Raw genomic sequence first — 24,948 nt, forward strand, 5'->3', positions numbered from 1 at the left:
TAATGTTGTAGGCCTGTCACAGTAACAAAGTTTGCTGGACGGTACATTTTCCCTGAAGTTATTGCAATAAGCCATAATATTGTTGTTTTGAGACCATTGGCAAGAAACATAATGGTTATGGCACAATAATGCAAGAACATATTGTCAAAGATCAATAAACGTTAGTTTCTAACACTGGAACTGGAAGACAATTGAAATATCCTAAATAAATAAATAAAACAACAAAAACAGCAAAAAGGTAAATTATGAAGTCTTTGTAAACAAAATTGCCCTTCAAAAACAGAAAAAGAGATAAATCATGCAAATTGAGCTCATTTTAATTTATCAGGCAATTGATTTATTGCTTATTATTGACAGGCCTTTGTCAATACTTTCCCCCACTGGGTATATATTTTATCTGAAAGTTCATCTGATCAAACCAACAGCAGAAACAAGTTCTTCTGTCTTTTGCTGGGAAAAGCAATGGCATTAATGGAGTGACCTGATTTAGCTCTAAAAATAGATATACATGGGCAATCCAGTGTTTGCATGCTTATGAAGACAGCTTTTGATAAATGATACAAGACAAAAGCGTAACGGAAGGAGTCAGTGAACTGCCTCGTGTTTAGAAGGGAATTTTCACTCTATTCTTTTAGCCCTAAAATGAGAGAAGGCTTTAGATGAATTGTTTTTAAAAGACAGTAGTTCTTTGTAGCATATGAGGTTAGAGCTCATGTATAGTGTTAAACTAATAAGCAGAGCAAACCAGCAGGCAGGAAAATAACAGCTTCTGTGGATGTATAAATCCATGCTGATAAAAGAGATGTGAATGAAGCTGTTGTTGAAAAATGAGCTCAGCTCCTCTGGGTGGAACCAAAACACGCAGAACTCTTGTTGAGCATATAAACTCTGCATTGTGAAAATGGAAAAAATAACATTAGGATGACAAAGACAAGCATGTGAAAATCTGCATAAGACCGGTTATTACAATAGCTCTGGCAATAAAACAAACAGCATGACAGTGGCATTCTCTGCAACTTATTTTTAAAAAGTCATTTTTATCTACTGAAATGTTTATGCTATTATGTTCTATCAAATATCTTTCTTCTGTTTCCATCAAAATGTTTAGCATGATACATGATACAGCTGCAGCATATCAAAAAAGCACATGAAAAATGCTTTTGGAACAATCCTGGAACATTTGTTTGATAGATTGAATTAATGCTTTGCGGTACTGACTCACTAATAACACAACTTAATCTAATGCCATTCCATGCAGATGCTTGATTTGTTCACCTAATTTGGGACTGTGGCAATAAATCAATTTTTTGCATGATAAATTAAAATGAGGTTGATGTGTTCCACTTGCATGCTTGTTTTTTTTGTCACGTCTCTCTCATTTTCTACCAAAGAGACTGGATGAAAAACATCTTCACCTTGTAGAAAAAGCACAAAGGGCTCGACACACGAGGCGATGCGGCTCTGTTTGTTACCCCTGGAACCTGTGCGATGAGGCGACAGTCTCTTGAGCTCTTCTTGCTATCGACCGAAGAAATTTGTTCATGTGAAATTTTGATTTTGCAGATGTGCAGAACAAAATAAACACACACAGTATAGTTTAAAAAAAAAAAAAAAGCTTTTGTGACGGTAGTCACTATTGCGTCACGTGTGTTGGCTTCACCGTGGGTAATGATGACTTTGGTCTGCCACTGTTGCTTGCCACTCCTTGTGTGTCAAGGACTGAGCTCCAGCGTCAGTTACCTGCCTGCTACCTCACAGCGTAGCATGAATGCCCGAGAGGAGGAGCAATCCAGGGAAATGCTGGAGAAAACGCCGAACATGAGAGCTGCAGTCTGTGAACACTTTGAATTCAGACTGAATGGCCGTGGTGAACCACTTAACCAGTGTAGCTGGTACGTTGAATTTGTTGTAAAACAGGAGCAACTAAACATGTTTTTGTCTCATGTTTCCAGTGTCTAAAATGTAGTCATCTGATTTAAGCTTCAAAAATAAAATAAAATAAACAGAAACACTACAACTCCGTCAGACTGACAGTCCAAACTCACTTGTTTACTAGACAAGTAAATTACAAAAAGGACAGCACAAAATGGTGCTCACTAAAATCCCTTTTGCACTTAAGGCAATTTGCTTAATTATTAAAGAGATGCCACTCTTTCATCTCATTGTAAAACCAGCATTTCAAAAACTGCTGCAAACATTTGACACACAGTAAAATGAAGTAAGTTTACACTTTTTTCAAAAAGGCCTAACTGGCAGTATTGCCTGTTTTTCCTGTCTGAGTCCAATGATTAATATATTTTGAAGGTCAGGTTTGTTTACAAAGACTTCCTAATCAATTTTATTTGTTTTTGGTTTATTTATTTTAAATAATTAAAATGTCTTCCAGTTCTAGTTTTAAATGATCTTTAGAAATTAGTATTGATCTTTGAGAAGGCATACCTGCATTATTATGCCATTAACATTGTAGTAATTAATACTATTATCTTTCATCCCAATCATTTCTGGGACAATATCTCACCCAGCAAAGTGATGGTGACAGGCCTAACCTCATTATTCTAAATGCTTGAAATATTGTTAACCAAATGGCAGTCCAAACTTTTCTCTGATTAATTAGGTAGTAGTATTTTGACCACTAGGGGGCACTTATACACAGTGTGTAGAGGCATGTACTTTCATCCCAATATGGTCAGGAGATCATTAGGAATGAGGAAAAAGGCATTGGTCTGGCAAAAAAGACTTAGTTGTGACTTAAATTTCACACCCTCCATACCAACACTCATGCATTATTATATAAGGATGATCATACACACGATGCATTATTGATTAACTAAATAATTTCTAACTATTCCAACATGTTTTGACCTGTATAATGTTTTCAGCCATGTCAATATACATGGCCAAATGTAGGAGAGCAGCTTTAGAGTATGATGATGTCACACTTTACATTTTGACCCATTTTGATGTCAGCTATTTGCATGTTTGTTTCTTCATTTCCATATATCTCTGCATTTCAATCACCCATGGTAATGACTGCTACAGGATCTTTTTTTGTTCAGTGGAATTAAAAAAAAAACAACTCCCACCCCAATCCTGAGACTTTCTAGTTTATGGCAGAATTTCTCATTTCTTTATGCAAGAACCCAACTCTCCAGTCGTTTCACAGTCCATATTCATATCATACGGATGTCACTGAACACTTTGACCAGGAAAATCTCAGTACTATAGTAACCATGGAAACCAGACTGACAGACATTAAAGTAGTTGGTTATAGTTAGGAAGATATTTAACTGTTGAAACTGCGTTTTCAATACTATTTTCTGATGAATGGGAGGTTGGAGATCAGCCTGTAATTCTCATGTAGTGATTTGTCCAGATTGTTCTTTTTTATCAGTGGTTTGAACATCTGAGTTTACTACATGAATCAGATCAGACACAATGACAAACAGGACTTTCTTCAGGAAAGTTGTAGAGATGATATCAAGACAGAAGGAACTTGAGCTTAATTGATTTATTATTTCTTCTAGGCTTTTATAGTTAAGTAGTTGAATTGAAATTCTCACTATAAATATATGGAGCTGAAAAATAGTAAAGTGTTTTAATGCCTTTCCACGATGCTTCATATCTACTTACTCTATTGACATCCTGGCCACAGACTCCAAGGAACTGTAGCCGGCTGCAGTGAAGTTGTCTCTGTATCGCTCCATCTTGATGGCTTCCAGCCACTCTCCTACTGAGCGAAAAGTGGTGAAGTCTGGTGTGCTCTGATCTAAGAGGGGGCTAATTGGTCTGCAGGATGAGTACAGAGAGACGTTTATGTCTAATGTGGAAAGGAAGTGTTCCGCTGAAATCACAATCAAGCAGGAGGTGAAACAAAGCAGCAACCAACGGCATCCAGCAGGGCGGTAAATTGGGAAAAGCAGGGAAAAAAATGTGTTGCATGGAGGCTTCGATCCAAATAAAACTCATAAGTAGATGAACAATGTCAGCTTCTACTTTAAAAAAAGATTTTTATCAATATCTTTTCAATTTAAATAGATTGGGGAATACATCTCCTGCAGTATCCATATAATAAAAGGCTTTTTAACCATTTGTAACCTCTAATTTCACCTTAGCAAAGTATGGTCTGATTGCAAATAGAATTCATCTGACAAATGTCAGAGTGAGGGCTGGCACTCCCACTGCTCTCCAAAGTACTAAGAACTCATTATAGAGATTGATTTAAAAGCTCTCTCATTGACCATAAAGCCATATAGAGGCTGCTATTCCAATCGATTCTCCAGGAATTATTTTCTGTCTTTGAACAAGAGAGGCTAAATCATCCATGGGACACTTTAGATCATCTATTAATGCACTGAAATAAAAGTAGAAATTCTTTATTGCAGGAGATCACCTTTAAAATGAGTTATTTAAGGTTCTATTTCCTTACCTTGTACATGTGCCCACTGGGGTTTTCAATGTGTTAGGGTTGCGGATCATTTTATCCAAGATGCCAACAATCTGATCAAATTTTGGACGCTCGGCTCTGTCTTTCTGCCAGCAGTCCAGCATTAGCTGATGCAAGCCTGGAGGGCAGTCCATGGGCGCTGGGAGACGGTAGCCTTCATCTATTGCCTTTATGACCTTAGGAGCAAACAAAACAGGACTGTAAGCATTTCATGTCTATACTAGTCCTGAAATATATATATATATATATATATATATATATATATATATATATATATATATATATATATATATATATATATATATTGGAGTGGGGGGGGGCTCACATTAAAAGTCAGGAAACCCTCTGGGAGTTATTCTGATCTGGAATTTTTAACATCACTGTCTACAAATTATCCAAACCCGTTAAACAGATTATTTGACATCTCCCTTACACACAAGATTAGCATCAACCCAACCCTACATCAACCCATACTCTATTTAGGTTGTAATTTTACTCATGACCCTTCTAATCATAGCTTAACAAATGCAGTGCCTAGGATTAATATCCAACAGGAGATAAGCAGTAGTTTAATAGATTCATGGTAGAATTTATTTGAGAACAATCACAAAGCAGGGCATATCTGTGAATTCTTAGGACAATTCCCCAAGGTTTTCAAAATGTTTTAGAACTAAAAATCCAAAAACTCTGGTAGAGATTTATATTCACCCCCATTATTTGGATATACCTAATATAAATTGGTCATAAAAATAAATCTAGGTTAACCAATTGCCTGAAGGATAACTAGAAAACTGGAATTTTTCTGTGGGTAAATAAGGTGCAGTCACACCAGCCCTGTTTAGTCCGCTTTAAATTAACTCTAGTTCATTTTCCTAGAAAGTCTGGTCTATTTGGGAAGATGTGAATGTGCAATCAAATTCTGATGAGGTTAAAAAGACAACTTAGCTCTCAGTTTAATTTAAATGAACTCTGGTGTGGTTAGAATATATGTGAATGCCAAGTGGAACAAAGACCACTCCTAAAACAGGAAGCGGACTACAGCGTGGGGCATTCTGGGTAAATACAACCAAAACAACCGTGTGAGTCCAATGCTAGCAGGAGAATCGACTCGTGGTTTTTAGCCAAAGACTAAAAAAAAAATGCTTCAACTGCTAAAATCTTGCACCTGTCCATTTTTGTTTACATTTTATGAAGAAGAAAGTTGCACTCAGTGTCTTCTTCAGAGGTTTCTGTGTCATTTATTTCAGTGGTTCTTGATGCAGCACCACCACAGGTGAAGGGGGGAACAGGTGGCTCAAAGATTTTAGTCCGTTTGACACAGTGCAATGTGAAAGTCACCCACACCGGCTGAAAATGTCACAAATGTTTCAGTTTTGGTCTCTAAAATTGTAGTAACCAGTAATATTAGTAAATAGTATTAGTGGTCCTATACAAAGAAGCAAAAGGAAAACAAGAAAAGACCAAGTCCAAGACAAAAAAATAAATCAAACCACTTTATCACCATGTTTAGTCCATTTATCAATGAAGGCCATTTGTTCATTATATTCCAATGTAAATTAATAAAGCCCAGTTAAGTAATTCCCTTTAATATTTTAATAAGGTACGGTCCGATTCAGTACTGAATACAATTTGATGTATTTAGATTTCTTATACAGCTAAAATTACCAGCACAAGTTAAATGAGGCAAGAACCACCAACCCAGCCTGTCAATACTACCAAACCTGTTAGAGTAACAGTCGTATTTCTGGGCTTGACCCCACAGAGAATCCATGGAGTTTTGTCACATAGCAGACGATGGACACTAGAACCAACAATGAAGATGAAATGAAGGCCAGCAGAGCCACCAGCTGATAGCCTCCATGCCATGCCACAGTAACGCAGTAAGTGATGCAGAAGGAGCCAAGTATTCAGTGTACTATATGGCACATGGACATGCTTGTTCAGAGTCTTACATTTCCGCGTTAAAAATTATTTCACCACTGTCAACAATGATAATGAGAATAATTCTGAGTGATGCACTGTCGGACAGAACATGACAACAAGCATTTAAAAATCCATTTGCTTGATTTGTAATAAACAATTTCCATTTTCTAGACTAAATGTTGGGTTTTCATCTGCTATAATCCATAAATCAAATCTATTAGAGACAAGTTTGAAATACATCACTGTCTATAATGAATTCATGTATAATATGAACCTTATTTTGCAAATTAATTAGCTGAAAATTAGTCTGACTTTGTAGCTATTCAGATTAAATTACAGGTTCAATATACACAACTTTTTTTCCATCTTGTTGTTGCCTGTCCAGCAGTGGAGGCAACAGCATCTTGAACAAGGACACTGTGAAAATGTACACACCAGGGGATTAAACTCTGGGGGCTCAGACGACTATCTCTTGGCCAAACCACCATCAAAACCATGGTCAGGGAAGATGACCAGTGGTTAGCCTGTGATATGGTCACATGACTGTCCCCATCATTTAAAATGGCACGGTACCAAGATACACTGTCAGGTGGAGCAGGAAGGGCTTCCTGTAGTGGGCAAAGCTTTTGGTTCATCTAAGACACACTGCTGCTGCCTTGTTTCAGGGTGTAAACATGCATGCTTCTTATCTCAGAATGACGGAGTTAATCTATCATGTTTATATCATGTTTAATAAACACATAGATTTTCTGTGTATTTAAGAACATTTGGAATGAGAAACATCCAGAAACAAAAAGGTCCTGGAGCAAGAGGCAAAGAGCATTTCATTACATATTCCAAACCTTAAAAAGCACTTAGAAATTTGTCCTTTGTTAATCTAATTATGCTTGCACTGTCAACTCACAGTTTCTGCACCTCATTATTATTCAGTCAAGGAAATGAGCAACACCATATAATGAATAAACAAACTTTGATTTCATGGTTATGACAGCTTATAAAAAATATTCCGCTCAGGCATTTTTCCAACATCAGAAATTTTCCTTTTCCCTCAACTGACCCTGAAAATGTTATGGAGTACATGCTTTTATTCTCAAAGTCTCCTCTGACAGAGCACAGTTGGAAAACAGTTTATTGAGCAGAAAACAGCAACAAAGCTGTAAAGCAACTCTTAGGGAGGTGGGATCATGTTACAAAAATCCCTGTTGCTCTTTACTGACTCACTGAGAGCTTCATATATTTACAAACTCCTTTTACCGTCTTTTGCCGTTTTTTAAATAGTTTGTGCTATGGCCCAGGAGCCTCTATGACTTTTATGAATCAAAAAACAAGGAACAATTTTAATATTCATGAATGAGTTTTAAACTGAACATACATGGATATTGTCTTGCAGAAGTATTTAATAGTGGATTTTCACCACCATGCTTCATCATAGGTCATAATTTCCAGTAGATTGAAAGTTTTAACAATTATAGATAAAACAAGTGCAAATATAAACACTTTGGAGTGTTCTGTCATCGCACAAATAAATAAACATATGGGTTTTGTGTTCTGAAGATAGTTTGGTGTGAAATGTTCTAATCAACCCCAGAACTAAAGCAAAAAACCTGGTAAAGATTCTGGACGGTAAGAGTGTCATCATACACTGTTTCATGCAGCAACAACTGAGACGCCACGCAGAGAGGAAGAAGCCATAACTCTAAAAGCAACATACAATGACAGATTGCAACTTGTAAATTCACTCAGAGACAAAGACCTTCATTCAGAACAATGCCTATTATTTAATAGAAGTAAACTTGAAGTCTTTGAACAATGACTATTGAGGAAAATTGTTAGCATGAAAATATCATGCTATAGAAATGTTTATGAACTCTTGAATTTGAGGAAAGTTTAAAAAATATTATTTTGGTATTTAGCAAATAGAAATAATTTTTGTAATTCTAAGTCCTGACCTGACAGAAAACATATATTCTGACCAGTCCTATCTGTTTCAAACTCTATGTATTTCTTATATTATCTATTGAAATATAAATCTATAAAATATTAGTTTAATTTTGTGAATTTGATTACTGAAATACATTTTTTGCAAATGTATCCCAACTTATTTAGAGACACATGTATTTATGCTGTTAGGACAGTGTATGTAGCAGACACTAGCTGTTGCATGAAAGAGGCTTTTGACATGTTTGTGCATTTATTCATCAGATACTCTCATCAGAACCGTTTCCAGGGAGAATGAAGCAAAAAGGTGTCAATGAGCAGAGAGCATAGAGGGAGTATCCAAACAATATTGTTCTTCAATCCCCACAGGATGTTTGCTGACATCTTGACAAAGCGCAAAAAAACAAATTCTGACACTGATGCCTGTCAAATAGTAGAGCCATCTTGTTTAGCATTTCTAACAACCGAACGCTCAATCAGCAGCCTCCTGCTGGGGAACGCTGGAGAATCTTAATCATGCTCGGCTATGGTGCTGTGGGTGCTAAACGCTGGAAGCTGTACAGGAAAGGCCAGACTCACTCTCCCTCCACCATCAATCAAAATGTGTCAAGTGTCCAAGAGTGAGGAACAGCTTCAAGTGGTCTGGCGCGGTTGGACTCTCTCGGCAGGAGTTGGCAGGGAAGAAGGCAACAGCACTCACAGAGCTGAGGGTGAGTCAATCATTATGGCAATTTGTGACTTCTGCAGAAGGAAGTTTTGGTCTGAAGGAAGTAAATGTGCTCTACAGTAGGAAAAGAATGATAAAAGAAGAAAATAATAAATCATGATTACCTGTCTTTTAAATTAAGTTGTGTTGTTTTACATCCCTGCATGGAGCCCTGAAGCCTCAGTATTGAGTTTTACCGCATCAGCAGAAAGACGGGAGACGGTTCTGGCAACTTTACTGTCTGTACTGTGAGTGCACTCCTAAGCCTGTTCCTTATTTGGATTTCTCGCAGTGCTGGGAGCAGGGAAGTGAAGACTTTTCTTTTACTCAATTATGGTTTTGGTTTTCTTTTAACTTCTTTTAAACCCACAGTAATAATTTTGTGTGTTATTACTTTGGGGATGCAGCGACAATGTGATGTTGCTGACACAAGTTCAGGGTTTGTTCATGTGAAATATTTGGTGACGCCTTTATTGTCTCAAATCCATCCGTCCGTCAATAGAAACATCACAACACAACAACGTTTATTTTTGTTCCCGTGGGTTAAATTATGTTGGAAAGGTGTTTTGCTTTGGTAGCTAATTGTAACCAGTTGCATTTTTCAAGCTGCTAATTTTCAGTTCAATAATATTCCAGATATCTCCAAGGTGTCCAGCCATAGGAGTTGAACTGCTGCCTGGTGGTTATGTAGCTGTCTTAACCCCTTGCTGTTGCATTACTTATAAGTTATTAGCAATAAATACGACATTATTTGTGTTTCTGCTGCAAAGCTGATTCTTAAATCAGACTATTCTATCGTTCATAATGGCACAGTAGTTTTTGTGTTATGTTGTAAATGTGCCCTTACTGGATAGTTTCTTAATAGATTATTTAGATTTATTAGGCTGCTGCATCCTGAATGCACCAAGGAGCGTTGTCGTAGACCAGCAGTAATAATATAGAGTTATTTTGTGGGAAGAAGAAATTTACAGTGTTATATAAGCTGCACCCAGACTACTTTTCATTGTGTCAAAGTGTCATTTTGTCAGTGTTGTCCCATGAAAAGATATACTTAAATATCTGCAGAAATGTGAGGGATGTACTCATTTCTGTGATACACTGTACATTTAATCACTGAGGGACAGCAGAGGATATTTCTTCTCTTCTATTCCCATTCAGTGTTAATTGAGCAAAACTCCAACTGTGAATGGTGGGAAAGTCCTTTGTTTCCTTTGTGTAGAATATGAATTAGCAGGCTAAAACTGGACACACATGACACCTGAGCTGATCAGGCATAGTTTTTGCTTTAAGTGATGATGAGTAATGTAGTTATGCTTAATGACCAATAATAACACAATAATAGAAGACAACCTGTCTTTCCACCTAACAATAGTCAAGTATAAACTTAATGAGCTCATTACTATTTAAAAAGCAGATCAAGGTTAAATTAAATTACATTTAATTAACTTACATTTTTTAGCAAAACAGGTTGGACATAATCAGAGGCCTTCACTTCAGAGCATCTTCCCAGTATTTAAAAAATGAAGATGCAGTATATACTGTATATATATAATACACACATTCCTACATTGAGCTCCTAAAATGAAATCCTCAATTTTCTGTCCATGAAATAAAACAGCATGCATGATAACTGCTTCATTCTGGTAGTATTTATAGTCTTTCACAGACATTTAAATCAAAAGCATGCTGCATGACAAGTGTTTTCCACCTCTGTTATTTATATTAATAACGCAGCCAAATTCATGTTCTCATTTTAATAGATGCTTCCCTTCAGGCGAGCGTGATTACAGCGAGACTTCTTGAACTAATTAAGCCCAAGGTTACCGTCCCTGCCGAGCAGCTCCCACGAGGGCCTTGTTAGACAGCTTTAAAAGCGCTCAACAAACCAGGATTTTTCTCTGTGATTCACCACATGTTAATGGGAGGACTTCATTATGAATAATTATGCATAGATCTGAGGGAATTCCACATTCTTCTATTCATGGCACATTTCAATCTTAGACTTCTTAGCTGGGCCTACAGTGAATGCTTGTATCAACATTGGTTTGTGATTAATTTTACTTTCTGTCTTCTGTATTTTGTTTGACATGAGAACAAACTGGAGCCTAATTTTAAAGAGTAAGGGAAAGAGGACATAAAAGTTTTAAAAGTGTTCACAGATTCAACTCTGAAAAGTGAGGCACACATTAGCATTCAGCTGCTCCGAGTCAATACAGCAATACCAGCTGCAGGTCTTTTGAAGTATGCCTCTACCAGCTTTGCATATCTAGAGCCTGAAGTTTTTGCCAATTTTCCTTTGCAAAATAAGTCAAGCTCAGACAGAATGGATGGAGAGGATCTGTCAGCATCACGCTTTAAGCTTGCCACAGATTTTCAAATAAAGGACTTTGGGAAATGGTGACATATCTGTGTGTTTGCTGGAAAACTGTATTGCAGTGTTTTTTACATTCTCATCCAGGGCTGTCCTGTATGTCACTCCAAGACGTCCAACTTTCACCAAGTCCCCTGTTGGAAAAGCACTCCCACAGTATGATGCTGCTGCCACTGTGTGATTATGCTCCGTCTGGAGCTGGGGAGTCAACTCCAGTTCTCGAGGGCCGCTGTCCTGCAACTTTTAGATGTGCCTCTGCTGTACCACACCTCCATCCATCCATCCATCCATCTTCTTCCGCTTATCCGAGGTCGGGTCGCGGGGGTAGCAGCTTCAGAAGGGAGGCCCAGACTTCCCTCTCCCCAGCCACTTCTTCTAGCTCTTCCGGGGGAATCCCGAGGCGTTCCCAGGCCAGCCGAGAGACATAGTCCCTCCAGCGTGTCCTGGGTCTTCCCTGGGGCCTCCTCCCGGTGGGACGTGCCCGGAACACCTCACCAGGGAGGCGTAAAGGAGGCATCCTGGCCAGATGCCCGAGCCACCTCAACTGGCTCCTCTCGATGTGAAGGAGCAGCGGCTCTACTCTGAGTCCCTCCCGGATGACTGAGCTTCTCACCCTATCTCTAAGGGAGAGCCCAGCCACCCTACGGAGAAAACCCATTTCGGCCACTTGTATCCGCGATCTCGTTCTTTCGGTCATGACCCAAAGCTCATGACCATAGATGAGGGTGGGAACGTAGATCGACCGGTAAATCGAGAGCTTCACTTTTTGGCTCAGCTCTCTCTTCACCACGACGGACCGGTACAGCGCCCGCTTGACAGCAGACGCTGCGCCAATCCGCCTGTCGATCTCCCGCTCCCTTCTTCCCTCATTCATGAACAAGATCCCGAGATACTTGAACTCCTCCACCTGGGGCAGGACACCCCCCTTGACCCGGAGAAGGCACTCTACCCTTTTCCGGCTCAAGACCATGGCCTCGGATTTGGAGGCACTGATTCCCATCCCGGCCGCTTCACACTCGGCTGCGAACCGCTCCAGCGAGAGCTGCAGATCATGACCTGATGAGGCCAGTAGGACCACATCGTCTGCAAAAAGCAGAGACGAGATCCTAAGGCCACGAAATCGGATCCCCTCAACACCTTGGCTGCGCCTAGAAATTCTGTCCATGAAAGTAATGAACAGAATCGATGACAAAGGGCAGCCCTGGCGGAGTCCAACTCTCACCGGAAACGAGCCCGACTTACTGCCGGCAATGCGGACCAGGCTCTGACACCGGTCATACAGGGACCTGACAGCCCGTATCAAAGGGCCCGGTACCCCATACTCCCGGAGAACCCCCCACAGGGCTCCCCGAGGGACACGGTTGAACGCCTTCTCCAAGTCCACAAAACACATGTAGACTGGTTGGGCGAACTCCCATGCACCCTCCAGGACCCTGCCGAGGGTGTAGAGCTGGTCCAGTGTTCCACGACCAGGACGAAAACCACACTGCTCTTCCTGGATCCGAGGTTCGGCTATCCGACGGACCCTCCTCTCCAGGACCCCTGAATAGACCTTGCCAGGGAGGCTTAAGAGTGTGACCCCTCTATAATTGGAGCACACCTGAGTAGAATAATTAGGTCATTAAGGCTCTGGAGAACTGATCTACACAAGGAGGAGGAAATTAAGCCATTTCATTCCAGTGTTTTGTACCTGTGGCACTTATAAAAACTGCAGGACAGCAGTCCTTGAGGACTGGAGTTTGACATCTGTGGTCTGGAGGGATGAGCCAAGCAGCTCTGTGTAGAAACTCATTTCATTCACTTATGATTGCAATGTCATTGTTTTCCAGAAAGGGTTGGAGTCTATGTGGGTGAGTGAACTGAGAGCCTGGCAGGGCCCCGGTATTACTACCCAACCTCACGTTGGTCTACAGCTGCAACCCAATATAACAGAACCTCTTTTCCTGGGGGAAGAAACTCTCATTCATCAGACTTTTGTTTATCTGTTTTTGTCTGTGTTGGCTCTATGTGCTCTCATTTAACCCTTCAACCAGTTCAGGCAGTTTTACTGGACTTCCTGTGGACGAGCCCCAGCTTGTGTTGCTGTTCACACAATGTGAAAGAACTGGACAAAATTCTGCTTTGATTTAAAGTAATCAGGTGCTCCTTTTATGACTGATCACAATAAAACTAAATATACAATCAAGGGTCTACTGCCAAGGCTAGAATTTACATTTTGAAATCTAAAGAAATAAAAACCCGAAAATTGATTCAGTTCTGTAATTAAAATCAGTCTCCATTTGGTCTTTTCATTTAGAACCTTTTCCTCTGTAAAATATTTAAAATGAGATACTGACATCTTATTTATAGTTCAAAACAACGGTCTCCAGGACTAAAAGAAAACCTAACAGCAGTTTGAGAGTTTTAAAATTCGTATGCCCTTTTGTTTTTAGGTGATCCATAAACAGAATATGTGCTGTATCATGTTAGCTGTTTTCTGGCTGTAGTTACTCACATCTTGATTGGACATGTCCCAGTAGGGCCGCTCCCCGTAGGACATGACCTCCCACATGACGATGCCGTAACTCCACACGTCGCTCGCAGAGGTAAATTTACGATACTGGATGGCTTCTGGTGCTGTCCACCGGACGGGAATCTTACCACCCTGTTTGGTAAAATACATGCAATCAGCTGAGGTACAAATTACACTCATGACATTCTACAGTTTCCCCTAAAGCATCAATTAAAGAAAGAGTTTCAATTATACAATGAGCCAGAACAAATCTGTACAAACCTTAAGTCAGAGAAAGGTACAAGCATATATTCCTCAAAAAGGCTTCATTGATTGTAAAAGCTATAAAGATGAATATTTCATGCATATATTGGGGAAAACCCCCCAGGTTAATGTTGCTGTTTAGTCATTAAAAGCCTTAACAACACATTTCCCACAATGCTGGACCAGTTATATAACATAACTAGCTACTTAAAAATCCAGCTGTATTAGTAATGCTTTAATCATTGCATAATTATTGCCTAATTTTTTCCTCTTATGTTAGATATTAACCCTATTACACATAAACATCGCTCATTACAGCTCAAGGTTTCATTCATATTCATAAAAAGGACCAGAAGGATGTTTGTCTTTCTCCAGGAAAATAACATTTATCAACCAAGACCTTTAAATGCAGCATCTTATCTCCAGAAATGTTGTGAATTATTCATATTCTTCTCACCATTTAATCAGAAAATACTTCTTTTTACTGAATTTGCTCACACAAAAAAAAACAACTATTTTACAGCAAGTCAAGTCTTTAGTAACGTCAGAGGACTGAGGTCATATTGAAAAATAACGGAAAGCCTAGAAAAAAGGTAATTCACATTTTATTTAGTTCTATTAAGTATAATAAGTCAAGCAATGACAGAAAACAAATTCATGGAGATCATCTATTCTAATAAATTCTGAAGGGATTTTACCTTCAGTACAGGAAGTCATAAGTATTTACAGCAGCTTCTTATAATTTTTTACTGGCAGTTCTACAATATCTTTCATTCTCAGGACAAGGTAAAGTTTTTTACCTTTCAGTGAAAAAAAACTGAAGTCAAAGTTTTACTTTTAGGATAATGGATCAATCATGACTGAGACGTCTATGTAATTGATATATGAATAAATAAATAAATAAATAAACATATTAGTGCACAGTAGCACATAACTGTTATCACTCCACTAATAAAGTTCATCTGTGTGGAATTTAATTCTTCTGAGACATGAAGACCAACAGAAGATTAGAGAACAACCAGGATCAAGAGGAGAGTGAGCAAACAGGTCAGGAGGGAAACATCGCTATGAACTTTAGATTCTCAAACATTCTCAGTACTGAACATATCACAGAGCTCTGTTCAATACATCATCAGGAAAAAAAAAAACAAAGAGATAAACCTATCAAGATATAGCCAGGCCGTTCCCTTCCAATGCAATTCTGCTCAATTTTCATCTCCCTTCACAGCTCGGTTTGGAATTTCTCCCACTGAGCTTGATTTGTCCAGTTGAATTTCATCCAGTTCCAGTTGGCTCTATTAATAGCGAGGCAAGTGGCTGGTGAAATGCTAGCAAATGAGGCTATTTCTAATAATTTTCATGTAGTGGAGTTTGACCATTACACATATTAAGGTCTAGCATGAGTGATTGGGTAAAATTAAATCCGATCTTCATCCAAACTTCAACAAAGTCCGAGCCTCCAGCAAGCAATCGTTTCTCAATAACAGAGGGTCCAGGCCCTTTGTAGGAAACACATTGTAGAACAAGATGTTGGTTTTTACTGGGCAAAACTGCAAATGTACTTTAAATTTAAATAAACTTTAATTTTATTTTTGATCCCTGTGTTTTAATATTCCATTCATCTAAACATTCACTCTCATTGAATATATGAGAAAACAACATTCTAATTAAACAGTTCCTGACCATACGTTATAAATGAATAAATACACTTCTGATTAAAAGGTTTTTGAACAGTTTCTAAAGTGAAGTTGGCTTTACAGAGCCAGAGTCGACCTGGACACGCTCATCTTACTCTGCTCTATTTTCATGCACCAGCAGCAACTTGATTAGAGAATTCAGACAAGGCTCTTGGTAGGGAGAGCAAGCACTTTAATTGACTCACAGTTGTTGTGTAGACAGCCTCGGGATCGTCCTCTATCACCCTTGACAGGCCAAAGTCTGAGACTTTACATACGAGATTGCTGTTGACGAGGATGTTCCGCGCGGCCAGGTCTCGATGGACATAGCCCATATCGGCCAGATATCTCATTCCCGCTGCTATGCCCCGCAGCATTCCCACCAACTGGATGACTGTGAACTGACCGTCGTGCTTCTGTGACGCATAGAGAAATACAAGCAGGTCAGCCATCTTCACTGACCAGAGGGGAGAATTTAGGTTGCAAGGCTGCAGAAGCTTTAGTACAAGATTTATGATATTTATGCAGAAACCCGACCCCACAGCAGACTCCCTGCTCTCTGGGACACTTTGGTAAAGTGCAGAAAAAAGTTGGAAAAGATGCTGCACTGACTTCGGAGAAGATACTCACCCTGAGGAAAGCATCTAATGAGCCATTCTCCATGTACTCGATGATGATCATGACTGGTTTTCCTGAAAAGAAAGATGGAAAAAAAAAACAAGAAGAGCAGATGATTAATGAATACCTAATTTCTATTTATCTTTCATAATACTTCACAAAACAATGGTTCAGCCAAAACTGATTCCCAGATATTTATAGCTGTGTTTCATTTGCTTTTAATTAAAAGTTACCATCTGCTTCCTTTCTTAGTCTTTAAATGAGAAAATGTTACAGAGGATGTGCAGCTAATTTAGCCAGCTGATCAAAATCTGAGAGTCAGCAGCTTATTGAAAACTCATCAGACTTTTCATCACATGATCAAAGAACCTAGAGAGCAGAACTACAAGAGTTAAAAAGTAGTGAGTAGGCCCACTGTTCATGTTGATCCATTAACAAATATGCTGCTTAATTCTTTAAGATTGATTGTGAGAATTCCCATGAAGCTGATGGAAGCATTGCTCCATATGATGAAGATGGCTTAATAAAAGGAGTCCAGGTTTTTAAGCCTCTCCTTCCAGCCATCCATAAATGTATTTGGTGTGATTTATGCTGCATACCATTTACCTTTGAAGTTTGACGTCACACCTGAGGTAACAGTGGTCCAATTACCGTACCTAGACACTGTAACAAACATCTTTTTTAAGCTTTATTTTAAACACCACTTGTAATTTGTTCAGTTTGTAGTTGCAAATTGATTTTAGATGCATTCTTAAGGCCCCAACATACTCGGGGGTTGATGGACTCAAAGTGGACGTCTGCCAGACACATCTGCCCAAAGGTCAATGTTTGCGACCGCGTATGCATGAAAAACTGTGTTTACATCAACCTGTTTTATATTTGAGCTGATAAGGCTGAGAGTTGGTACAACAAATTGTAAGGACATGTAGCATGACCACCAGTTTGTGCCGCCCTGTCAGGTGTGCAGTGGCTGCCCTGATGAAGAAGAAACAGGACTGGGGAACCAACTCACTCAAACTAGTTAGTATCCATTCAGATTGAGGAAAACTAAGGAATTTGTCACAATAAATATTAACAGACCTCCCAATGGGTCTTCAGATACGTAAGTGGCATCCTCAGGGGTTAACCATATTTACATTTTGTCCCAACTCTCCTTGATCCCCTCAAGTTATAAATTGTAAACATTTGTGTGGTCAACCTCAGCAGTGATGTATAAGACTTACTGGTGCATCTCAATAATCATGCCACGTTCACAGACAGAAAGTAATTTCTTCAAATTTTAGTGCTATAATCTTACACTTTTCATCAACTAATTTTCAACTCAAAATAAACAAAACTATTTGTTTTATTCCTTAGCTTTGTTTATCCCTTTTTTAATTTAAGCTCTATTTACAACCTGGTTATGATCCAAAAGCACCAAATGTGAGTACTTCTCCAAATCAGTGACATACTCCCACCTCTTGTCACCACTCCCTCCAGGTGGACCACGTTGGGATGGTCAAACTGCCCCATAATGCTGGCCTCACACAGGAAGTCCCGCCTCTGCTTCTCTGTGTAGCCCACTTTCAGTGTTTTAATGGCGACCGACACGTCCCGCTTTCCAGGCAGCTTCAGTCGACCGCTGCACACCTCCCCGAACTCTCCTGCGAGGGTTGAAATCAGTCATGAGTGAAGGGGCCCAGTAGGTAGAAAAAGGAGAGAAAAACCTCACACACTTCACAATGACAAATTTATTAGTGTATTTTGAGATAAAGCAGCTGTGCAGTGCCAGAATACAAATTGCAGTACAACACCTTGTTATACTCAGGGGAGTGTAACCAAGACCTATAATAAGACATGCTAGAGATGCATAGATACTGTCATTGACCGCCTCGGTAAAACCCATGTGGCAGCAATTTCTCACCTGCGGTTATCTTTGTGACTGCCTCTGCCAGACGCAGACCACACATTAATTGCAATGAACTTTTTCCCCTCCTTGCAATTGCTCTATCAATATAAGATGCATGAAGCTGTGTCCCCATTCAAGGTGTAAATATTTGCCTGTCAGCATGATGTATGAGAGCACATAGGAACTAAATGGGAAGAGCTGAGGATGGGCTCACCTGCTCCAATAACTCGTTCGATTTTTATGCAGGAGGCATCCAATTCCTTGGCAAACTGATGGACAGCCCTGTTCGGATCCTCGTAGGTTTCGGGGTCAATGTAGGTTTTGGTGCCTGGAAATTTAACTGTAGGAAGGTAAGAGTGAATAAAAATGCTTAATTTATGATTAAAAATGCACACTGCGCGCCGGCAAGCACTTGAGAGGCAAACGATTACAGAGGCCAGGGATCCAGAGGGAGCAGCTGAACCGTCAGATGCTGGTGTCAAAAAGCCTGAGAATCCTGCACAGAGTGGGAAGCTAAGATTTTAGGAACCTGTGCTTGGTGCCTTTTATCAGGTTGTCGGTTACCTTTCACCTAAAGCAGCTGAGAGAGCCTCACAGTATCTAACAGATATATTGTGAAATACTGTATTATTCAATGAGAGGAGTGGGGAAAGAGTGTTTTTCTTTAAATATAACACCAATGTTTTTGAATATTTTAGGAGCTCTCAAATTCTGATGCTTTAAAACTGTTCTTATTTTGACTTGTATTGCTTGATTTTCCTTCCTCTAAATGTTTTACAGACCAACCCCTGTATTTCTACTGTTCCCTAAACAGCAGCAACCTTCTGGCTTCAGATCTCAGCAGGGTCTTTTTATGTTGAATTTATAGGCATGTGCATGTAAGTTATTTTTATACCTCTGTCACAACACTGTGTGGTGAAAAAGTATTTGCCACCCTAAATATTTCTCCTGTTTTTTGCTTTTTAGTCACATTTAAATATATCAGACCATCAAACCAAATTTAGTAGATAAAGACAACCTGAGTTAAGTTATGAAGTGATTATTTTCATTCTTAACATAAGAAAAAAACAACTGCTTGTGAATTGCCAGTAAGCCATAACTAGTGATAAGTCTTGTACTTTTTTTCGTGCTTTAGCTGCATTGGAGGGTTTTTCAGCATCTTTAGGGTCATGTCACTTCGTCTCTATCTGATCATCATTCCAAACATTTATTTTAAGCCACCCAGAGGGAAACACAAACTGAGCTTAACGTCACAAGCTGAAGGCTAAACATTCATTGTTCCATCAATTACGACAAATCATCCAGGACTAGGCAACACTAAACAGGTACAACTGATAGACGGTGAAAAGCTAGTTGCGCTAACCCCAATGCACTAATCATAAATGTTAGTTCCACCAACAAGATAGCATATTCTAATGATAAGGCACAAACTTCAATTCAAATTATATCTGGATTATGGATTCCAAATTATATCTTGAAAAAGTACAACCATCGAGTACCAATTTCATTCATATAATTTACAAGCTCTATGATGCCCCAACATACTGTATTTATGTTTCTATCTTGTTCTCTACAGCCTATTTTATTGTGCTACTGTATATTTCTTGTTTGAAATAAAGTTTTTTTTATATATTCCATAGTATATTGCAATATAAATATACTATGCCAATATTAATGTCATCATTAATGTCATCCTCATAACATTAATATTGCAGTCTTGATCCCTTTTTGTCCTGTTTTGGGAAAAATTACTATGGGTCCATCTTTCCATACTTTGACTTGCAGATGAAATAAACAATTACACACTGTAAAAAAAAACTCAAAATGATGAGTGCGAATAAAGCTAGAAGAGGTCACATTGTTTTATTTTATTTGAATGATTTCTAAGGCAGGGGATTTATGATTTTCCAAGAAAAGACGATCAAAAAGGAGAAAAATTCCTATGGGAAAAGTTTATGAAAATCCATGGAAGTGTGTTGGACAATGAGGGAAAGGTCATTATTTTACATAGTGGTGCAATTAAAATTAAATAACCTTTTAATGGATTAAAAAATCTCATTAGATCTTATGTACTTTAAAATTTGCACGTAAACTGAAAGCCAATAAATCCAATGTAAAAGCTCTACTATAAAAAACAAAACTGAGCCGAAAGAAGATCGCAGCAGAACAGTTGGAGAGACACAGAGTGGATGGTGGTAAGACATCTTGGTCAATTCACTCGTGTAAACACAACAGATCCATTGTGCTCTGGGGAGAGGACGCTGTGGCAGCTGAGATTTCCCTCCACTTGCTCCCATAATTGCTTCGTCCATCCAAGATGTCAGTGGATCTGATAGTACATGTCTTATCACAAGTTCCTCACTTGTACATGGCAGACAAATTGGATCTTCGCGCTGGATCTGGCTTCTGTCGCCCTGACAGCTTCTCGTCATTCAGTACTGCACGACAGATGCTTCCACTAAACTCTATCCACTCCAACTTTGTTTGTGTTTTCTCAGTTTTTTTGTTTTGTTTGCTTGTTTTTTGTCGCAGGTGGGATCGAGCTGCATTTGTCAGATACTTAACAGCAGCTAGCCTGGGCTCAGCAGCATGGGCTTTACGCTTTGTGACACTCCTGACCCTCTGTTTCTAAATCAGCAGTTAGCCAACAGCGCGGATCATTATGGCTCCACTCGGAGAAGCTGTCTGCAACTGCGTCTCCGGGGGCATCATTAGGGGTGGCGCATCAGTTAAAAACCTACCACAGCAAAGTATGCGCAGATGAGAAACTCTGTCACCCGTAAAACCACCAGACACATCTTGAAGAACTTCCTGTTACATCCTGGTTCACCTTTTCCTCCCTCACCGGCAGCTGTCACAGTCTTGCGTCTGTGGTGTTCTGACTTCTTCATCTCCAGCATGGAGTTAAGCCAATCAGCAGCAGAGGCTGGCTTGATAGATCCCAGCAGTGCCTCAAATCAAATGAGCTGGGATAATGGTCATAATGGGGGGTGCTAATGAGTTTTAATGCGTTCTTCCTGCTTAGTCTTGAGCAGCGTGTGTCTGTACAAACTAAACATACATTGTGTATTTTGGGCAGATGAATACAAGCACTTACACTGAAAGTAGAGCTCCTCATCTCCCTCCTGATCGGCTTTGCTGTACCCGCAGTGCCTGGGGGAGGGAGGAGTGGAGAAAAAGAGAATGGTAGAATCAACAGGGAGAAATTAATATCCTAAATTGCAAAAATTTTAATGCGTCAACTAATGCTTTGTAAGACAAATCTGTGAAGATACCCAACTGAGCAGTAGGAACTGCAAAGCCAACAGCATGGATTAGGGAAAGTAGCTCAGCTACATAATAATCACACAGGACATGCAGTGTAAAAAACAGTTTAACATGTGGTGTGTTGTTATTCTATAATCTGAAAGAACTGAAAGTCCCCCCAGTACGTGGTTTGACATACAAATTTAAGAAAGCACAGTCAAACAAACCATGAGCAATAAACTTTCTCTAAATGAACATCTTTACCCACATCTGTGCAGGGAGACATTACTGTCTCCACGGCATGATAACATACAGGAAACCAGGGCTCAGATTTTTAAAACATTTTCGGATGAATAAAAACAAAATACAAAATAATGCAAACTAATATCGTTACGTCGTCGGTGTAGATTGATAACCTATGCTACAGTTGTTTCACCAGAATAGAACCTGCTGTGAATGCTAAAGCTAGTTAGCATGGCCACCAATAGATGGTAGATTTTCCTGGAACAGTAAGTTGTTTTTTTAGCCCATTTAGCAGCATTAGCATCTAGCTACATGAGGTTGACTGACAGTGCAAAGACCCTCCTCCTGCCTCTGATTGGTTGTTTTTGACAAGGAGTGATTCATTTCTTCAGACAACAATAGAAGCTCAGGGCGGAGGTGAAGAGCTCAATGTATCTCATACTATACTGCCACGACATGGTGAAAGTTTCAGCAAATATGTAAAAAACATCTTTTTTAGACATCTTTTTTAAAAACTGCAGTTTAATTCATAGTGAAAATGTTAGTTATTGTGACCAAATAGCTTCAGCTTGACTTGCCTGTGTGTGTGACAGAATATAGGTATGCATTTTTTTCAGATTAAATTACTAACATGTCAGTTTTTCAGTTTCTGTCAATCTCAGGATGTACTGTATCATCTGGAGAATTTGCTGCAATATTTTTTGGAGTTTGCATTTCACAAAAAGTCACTGAGACAAACAATTCACACATCAACTTTGGTAGGTTATTGTGATCTAATGTCCTACCAGGCAAAACACTTTTAAACCTGAAAATGAAGAGTGATGCATTTTTTTTTTTTACTTTACTCCGTATCATTTATTGTACTTCATCTGAAGGTTTAGATCCACATAAAGTCAAGATTTGCTAAAAATACATAAAGGAGGAAATTCTGATGTATTCATCATGACAAACAAGTTTGGCTGGCATTCTGTTCATGCAAGGGGGATAATGACAGTGGGCTGAGTGGTTTGTGATGATGGAAAAAAATCAGCACCGTACTTCATCATGACCTCTCCATGTCACACACTCTCACACAGGAATGCAGGGCCAAAGCTCTCTCTGTGGAGTGCTTGTTTTATAATGGCTCCACAAAAACAGCTTAAAAATTTGGTTGGTGGATGGGGAGGGGAAAATGGTGCATCACAAGCCATTAGCGCAGCATGCCACAAGATGATGCGTGCACATGTGTGCATGTGTGAAGACTCCACCGTGGTGGAGGCCTGTGAGTGACAGAAAGGCTAATTGACAAGCGCAGACTCACAGGAGCGGAGAGTCAATGGGGCCCGCGAGAGCGTACCTTCTCCCGATGATGAAGCCGAACACCATGAACACCAGGATGATGGTCCCCGCCACGGCCACCACTGCTATGATGATGACGGGGTTCTGCTCACTGGAGACAATCGCAGCTGATGAGAGGCATACACAAAAAACAGACAGAGATGCTCAGTATGAACTTCCCAACACTGAAAACTGCAATCTGCATGACAGACAGTAATTAAGTCCCAGTGAACAGCATGGAGATTGATAACCATCCCACCCCCCACTCTGACATTCTCCCCCCTGAGAGAGAACTGGAATAAGGGCTTTTCTATTTCAGTCGTCCTCATACACACGGCTCTACTGTTTCAGAAAGTGGGCTTAATAGTCCCAGGCGGCGACGGCAATGTCCTTCATCTCAAACAAAGGCACATTCAGGTTGAATTGTTTCCTATTCAGAGCTCTCATAGCTCTCTGACTGTTTGCACTGACAAACTGCTGATAGCTCCAAAAAACAGCTTGAAGCAGCTTCATATACATTAAACTCAACTTGCGTACGAGGGGAAGTTCATGCATTTTAAATCAAGTGTATCTGAAGGAAAAATAGTGATGGAAAAGATGGAGAATCATGCCAGTATTTCATCAGCTGTTATATTTGGGATGGGACGGAAAGGGGGGGTTTCTACTGTTGAATTACACACCTGAGGGTTTCCATCTTCAGACTGTCACATGGAAGTCTTTAGAGGCTTTGTGAGCTGGTTGCTTTCACTGGACTGCAATTTACTACCTATGTTACCTGTGCATCTGTTATATAGTGAACATTGATTTTTTAAAATCTGCATAGTCAGCGTACATGAAATGAAATAATTTAATTATGAACTGATTATGTTTTTACTCAACCGGCAGCTGGCATAAAAGCACAGCTGTTGCAAACACAAAGTGCTGGAATGAACTGAGATGTTTTTCAACCATATTCAATGCAAAACGCATCAAAAAATGTTGTTTCTGGAAAAAATTACACAAAGATGCCTGACTTAAATATGCACAATCAATCAATCAATCAATCAATCAATCAATCAATCAATCAATCAATCAATCAATCAATCAAAGAGATGTGAGAGAGGTCAAATTCCTGGGTGTTACTCTTGATCATAATAAACTGGAAACCACACATCAACAATTTCACTCAATGATGCATTGTTGATATTATTTCTTTCTTCAAACTACTCCATTTAATTCAAATATTTTGTTCACGTTAACATAAGGTATGTTAAATAGTAAATAAATGAAATAAGCAAATAAATTAATTCATGTTTTTTTTGTTGTTGTTTTAAATGCTGCTGTGAAATAAATGCTACATCATGAGAATCCCAAAGATTAACAACCTCAAAAATATTGATAAAACAAAAGAGTCGACTGGGGCGCAGTTCATCTCGGATGAAAGCCTTTTTTATTAAAGATCTCATAATATGAGACATTTTGATCCTCAACATAAACACCTCTGACGATCTCCCAAAAACACGAAGGGCATAGCTAATGTAACTGATTAGATTTAAATGACTGTATCCTCCTGACACTACAGGAGCCTGTCCTTGCGCTTAGTGATTTTCCTGCAGCTTGTTGTCAGCATAAAGTCAAAGCAATTTGTGTTTGCTTGGCTTCAAAGTAAATTATTTCCCTGGGCTATTACTGCCAAAGCTGGAAGCACACAACAGGTTGTGTGCATAGTTGAGACAGAAAAACTACACTCCAGAATGATTTGCTAATATAACGTTCACATGCAGAACCAACCCTTCATCAGCTATCAAAGAAAAGAAGTTCATTAGATGTTTCCAGCAGAAAAT

General features: G+C 39.3%; 1 protein-coding gene across 2 annotated transcripts in view; it reads right to left on the minus strand.

Annotated features, from left to right (window-relative positions):
* Positions 1-24,948, minus strand: part of epha7 (eph receptor A7) — a 123,727-nt gene that overhangs the window by 4,624 nt on the left and 94,155 nt on the right. The window contains exons 8-16 of one of the 2 annotated variants that reach the window (XM_032584398.1): positions 23,109-23,253; positions 21,417-21,472; positions 18,534-18,659; positions 17,889-18,074; positions 16,444-16,505; positions 16,020-16,229; positions 13,877-14,026; positions 4,427-4,620; positions 3,631-3,786 (exon numbers count right to left, since the gene is read on the minus strand). In XM_032584398.1, the coding sequence (XP_032440289.1) occupies positions 3,631-3,786; positions 4,427-4,620; positions 13,877-14,026; positions 16,020-16,229; positions 16,444-16,505; positions 17,889-18,074; positions 18,534-18,659; positions 21,417-21,472; positions 23,109-23,253 (1,285 nt within the window). The remainder of the gene's footprint in view (positions 1-3,630; positions 3,787-4,426; positions 4,621-13,876; positions 14,027-16,019; positions 16,230-16,443; positions 16,506-17,888; positions 18,075-18,533; positions 18,660-21,416; positions 21,473-23,108; positions 23,254-24,948) is intronic. The other variant, XM_032584400.1, reaches the window with a different exon arrangement.

This window comes from Xiphophorus hellerii, chromosome 15 (genome assembly GCF_003331165.1).
Source record: "Xiphophorus hellerii strain 12219 chromosome 15, Xiphophorus_hellerii-4.1, whole genome shotgun sequence".
Taxonomy (NCBI): Eukaryota; Metazoa; Chordata; class Actinopteri; order Cyprinodontiformes; family Poeciliidae; genus Xiphophorus; species Xiphophorus hellerii.